Source organism: Coregonus clupeaformis, chromosome 1 (assembly GCF_020615455.1).
Source record: "Coregonus clupeaformis isolate EN_2021a chromosome 1, ASM2061545v1, whole genome shotgun sequence".
Classification (NCBI taxonomy): Eukaryota; Metazoa; Chordata; class Actinopteri; order Salmoniformes; family Salmonidae; genus Coregonus; species Coregonus clupeaformis.
Window position 1 is genome coordinate 6787756 of NC_059192.1, and position 4769 is coordinate 6792524.

Consider the following 4769-nt stretch of genomic DNA (forward strand, 5'->3'; position numbering starts at 1 on the left):
TTGCCATACAGTTCCAAAAAGTCACTTTCTGACCACTTCTACAATGGGCAAGTATGTATGGAAGGTTTGGTTCAAATTAAAAGGGATTCTGTCAAAAAGTGATTGAATTCAAATGGATTTACCCTTTTTCTATGTCCCTCACGTGTACATACAATGGCCTCACGGGCTCCATCCTACTTCTGACACCAACGTAACGATTATATGCGACAGTGTAATGCCCCTTGCGGGTCTCGATCCTAGGTCTCCCAGCCCCTAGACCTGCTAACAACCACAGCTCCAATAAGTTGTTATAGTATATATGCATTTCTTTTTAATCCAAAATGATGCTATTGTGGCCATATTGCAGCCTACACAATTATTAGGCCTAGTTTGTAACTATATTACAGCCAATAAATGCTAGGTATTTGGATACAGTTCCCCGTGTCTCCATGCGTAATTATCCATGGCCGCATTGGATTGGTTGGCTATTCAGACCAATGACATATTTATTTATTGTCTTGAATAAATCATTGATACATTTGTTTTATTTTTAAATACATTTGCTAGTAGTCCAATATTCTAGGTGTTCCTGATGTCACTTGTTACTCAGCTATAATTGCGCTGACATGCCCCCCAGGAGCCGTTATTTCTAGGTGGCGTCCAGAGGTGCGAAATGTCCGCAGAAACATTTTGTATACGCGCTTACGCCGTGCGTTATGAGTAATGTCCTCAAAATAGAGCAATGTGCGTGTTTCTGACTAGGTTACTATGAATGTGCGCTCTGGGCGGACGATGCAGATTAGTCATTTACATCACACATGCACATCTGTGAGTAGGCATTTTAAGGGTTTGCATGTTCATGGATAAAAACCAACCAGCATGGTCGTGGATGCAAATGGAACTTTCAACAACAGCAACATGAGATCTTACGTGATAGAGAGAGAAAAAGAGCCCGGCGCAACAAACATGATTTCGGAGGCGCTCGTTCCACACTTGCTGAAGATTGTTCAAGAGGCGGCAGAGGCGGTATCCGCCACTTCACAGCCTTCACCTCTGCTGATGGAGAATGGCACCTGGTGCGGGGAACAAATTCTGAACTACGACAAGGTGGAGAAAGTATTTATTGGAGCGATCCTCACCATGCTCACGCTGTTTACTATCTGCGGGAACTTGCTGGTGGTGATTTCGGTGTGCTTTGTGAAGAAGTTGCGGCAGCCGTCCAACTATCTGATCGTGTCTCTGGCGGTTGCCGACCTTTCAATCGCGCTTGCAGTTATGCCATTTGTCAGTATAACGGACCTTATTGGGGGGCAATGGGTTTTTGGCCAAGTCTTCTGCAATGTTTTTATTGCCATGGACGTGATGTGTTGCACTGCATCCATAATGACGCTGTGCGTAATTAGTATAGACAGGTAAGTGCCATTCCAACTCCTAGTAACCAGTGATTGATGGACTGAAATAGGTGCCGGTACTCATTTTGGGTGCCGGTGCTGTTTATATTTAGGTGCAGGAGCTCCACAATATTTTTGAGCTCAAGCAGTAGAACATTTGAAGTGCCGGTACTCAGCTCCAGCTCCGGTGAAGCACTGCTATTACCTACATAGAAGGACAAGTGTATTGTTTGTGTTGTGTGACAAAGTGAAATCCGTTTTGTTATGATTGTTAATTATGCATTTAATTGTTTATTGCATTTAATTTGTTAAATAAAAATTGTGTTTCGTGCACACATAGGCTACTTGATGAAATGGTGTATTATAATCCCATACGGGATGGGCACCAATTGGTGTACTAAATTAAACTAAATTAAATATATATATTTTTAAAAAATCGATCATACATATTTACATAGTAAATTGAGTGGGTAACACTTTCGCTTCCAGAACCATATTTTCACCCTGCAGCGGTTCCATCCCCATATCAGCCCTATGCGTCTCCCTCTCTCTCTGCAGTGGTTCCATCCCCATATCAGCCCTATGCGTCTCCCTCTCTCTCTGCAGTGGTTCCCTCCCCATATCAGCCCTATGCGCCTCCCTCTCTCATTGCTTCTGCTCCTATCATGTCGTAATAATATTAATACAAGCACGTAAGGAGTTCGGAATTCCATTCTCAAAAGTATAGCCTAGCTATATAGCCTAGTATAAGTATAGGCTACATTCTAATAAGATTGTTATACAGTATCTTATTATAATTGCTATAGTTCATTTGGGGTGAATAACTCCCCAGTGTTTGTTTTCTGTTGGAAGGTGTTTTCTGTTCATGTAATGTATTTACAGTAGTATGTTCTGTATGTATAGACAGTTTATGTTTAGCAGCTATTTAATGATATGCTTTTTTGTTGTTCGTTCTGAGGTACCTGGGCATAACCAAGCCCCTGACCTATCCTGTGAGGCAGAATGGCTGTTGCATGGCCAAGATGGTGGTGTCCGTGTGGCTCCTCTCCGCCTCCATCACCCTGCCCCCCCTCTTCGGCTGGGCCCAGAACGTCAACGACAACAAGGTGTGTCTGATCAGCCAGGACTTTGGTTACACCATCTACTCCACCTCAGTGGCGTTCTACATCCCCGTGTCCGTCATGCTCATAATGTACTACCGCATCTACCGCGCCGCCAAGCTCAGCGCCGCCAAACACACCATCACGGGCTTCCCGCGGGTCGGGGAGGAGGAGGAGGCGCGGGGGGGAGAGGAGGAGGCCATTGAGGAGCAGGAGGAGGAGGAGGAGAGTGTGGACTGTGTGTCGGCCGCCCTGAGGCTCCACAGGGAAGTTGAGGAGTGCACGCGATTCTCGCGCCTCATGAGGAGCAACCGGAGGAACATGTCCATCTTCAAGCAGGAGCAGAAGGCAGCGGCCACCCTGGGGATCGTGGTAGGGGCCTTCAGCGTCTGCTGGATGCCATTCTTCCTGCTCTCTACGGCCAGACCCTTCATCTGCAGGGTGGACTGCCCTAGCTGTGTGCCCTTGTGGGTGGAGAGGACCCTGCTGTGGCTGGGCTATGCCAACTCCCTCCTCAACCCGTTTATCTACGCATTCTTCAACAGGGACCTGAGGACCACCTACAGCAACCTGCTGCGTTGCCGCTACCGCAATATCAACCGCAAGCTGTCTGCCGCCGGGATGCACCAGGCCCTCAAACTGGTTGAAAAGACTAACTCTGTTATCTAAATGTGACAATGGTGTTATTGTTGTGGTATTGTGGGAGCTGCCATCTAAATGGTGTTCTTGTTGTGGTATTGTGGGAGCTGCCACACTGAGAAAGTCTTAGGTAAATGGTATCTGCTTGCCTGGTCCTCTACTCAAGATCTTGCATGTCCAGACACAGTCTAAAACAGGGCTCTCCAAACCTGTTCCTGGAGATACCCTCCTGTAGGTCTTAACTCCAACCCTGTTCCTGGAGAGATACCCTCCTGTAGGTTTTCACTCCAACCCTGTTCCTGGAGAGATACCCTCCTGTAGGTTTTTACTCCAACCCTGTTCCTGGAGAGATACCCTCCTGTAGGTTTTAACTCCAACCCTGTTCCTGGAGAGATACCCTCCTGTAGGTTTTCACTCCAACCCTGTTCCTGGAGAGATACCCTCCTGTAGGTTTTCACTCCAACCCTGTTCCTGGAGAGATACCCTCCTGTAGGTTTTAACTCCAACCCTGTTCCTGGAGAGATACCCTCCTGTAGGTTTTAACTCCAACCCTGTTCCTGGAGAGATAGTTACAATTGGGGTTGGAGCGAAAACCTACAGCTCTCCAGGATCTGGGTTGGAGAGCCCTGGTACAGTATTGGAGAGGTCTGATTATGAAACAAATAAGAAGCAATCTTTCCATCTGAATGTGAGTTCATGGTCATTGTCTTTGTGTCCGTGACCTTACGGTTCTTCCCCTTGGTGTGCTATGGTTGCACAAACATGATGTCTCACAGCAATCAATGATGGTAAGCTGTTGCATGGAACAGAACATTATTTGTACAGAATGTCACTGCAACAGTGGTGTGGCTCTGTCAAAAATCAACTATGGGGTGTTGTATTTTCCAGTTGTGCTATGGTTGCCCAAACATGACACCTCAGAACAATAAATTATGGTTAGCTGTTGCTTAAATGTGCAATCTGCAGTTGCTACATCCATTTTTGTACATAAATTAATGATATACCCATTGATTCTTGAAGAATATAACTTAGAAATGCCTCATGAGCTTAGTTCAACTGTTGTACCCCATCAGAACCCAAAATATAAGCTTGTTTTACTCCAATGTTTGTAAACAAAGTAAATGTAAACAACCCCTGTTTAGTCCCAAAACATAGCCTCTTAAGGATCGAACCCTTTTTTCAATTTTCGCCTAAAATGACATACCCAAATCTAACTGCCTGTAGCTCAGGACCTGAAGCGAGGATATGCATATTCTTGATACCATTTGAAAGGAAACACTTTGAAGTTTGTGGAAATGTGAAATTAATGTAGAATATAACACATTAGATCTGGTAAAAGATATTACAAACAAAAAAAACATGCATTTTCTATTTATTTTTTTGTTCCATCATCTTTGAAATGCAAGAGAAAGGCCACAATATAATATTGCAGTTTAGGCGCAGTTTAGATTTTGGCCACTAGATGTCAGCAGTGTGTGTGCAAAGTTTCAGATTGATCCAGTGAAGCGTTGCAATACTGGACTATTTTGTATCAAGTCTGCCAAAATGTGCCGAATTGGTCAATTGATAAATGTTCAAGTACATAACTATAGAGAACATACAAAAATGATATGGTAATACAAAATGTAAGTTTACACACTCCCAGGAATGTCATACATGA

General features: G+C 44.5%; 1 protein-coding gene across 1 annotated transcript; it reads left to right on the top strand.

The window, feature by feature from the left end:
- Positions 1 to 993: 993 nt before the first annotated feature.
- LOC121581876 (5-hydroxytryptamine receptor 7-like) lies at positions 994 to 3339 on the top strand. The gene is made up of 3 exons (XM_041897265.1): positions 994 to 1391; positions 2329 to 2629; positions 2687 to 3339. Exons 1-3 carry the CDS (start codon positions 1039 to 1041, stop codon positions 3137 to 3139), a joined length of 1107 nt encoding a protein of 368 aa, XP_041753199.1. The 5' UTR covers positions 994 to 1038; the 3' UTR covers positions 3140 to 3339.
- The last annotated feature ends 1430 nt before the right edge of the window (positions 3340 to 4769 follow it).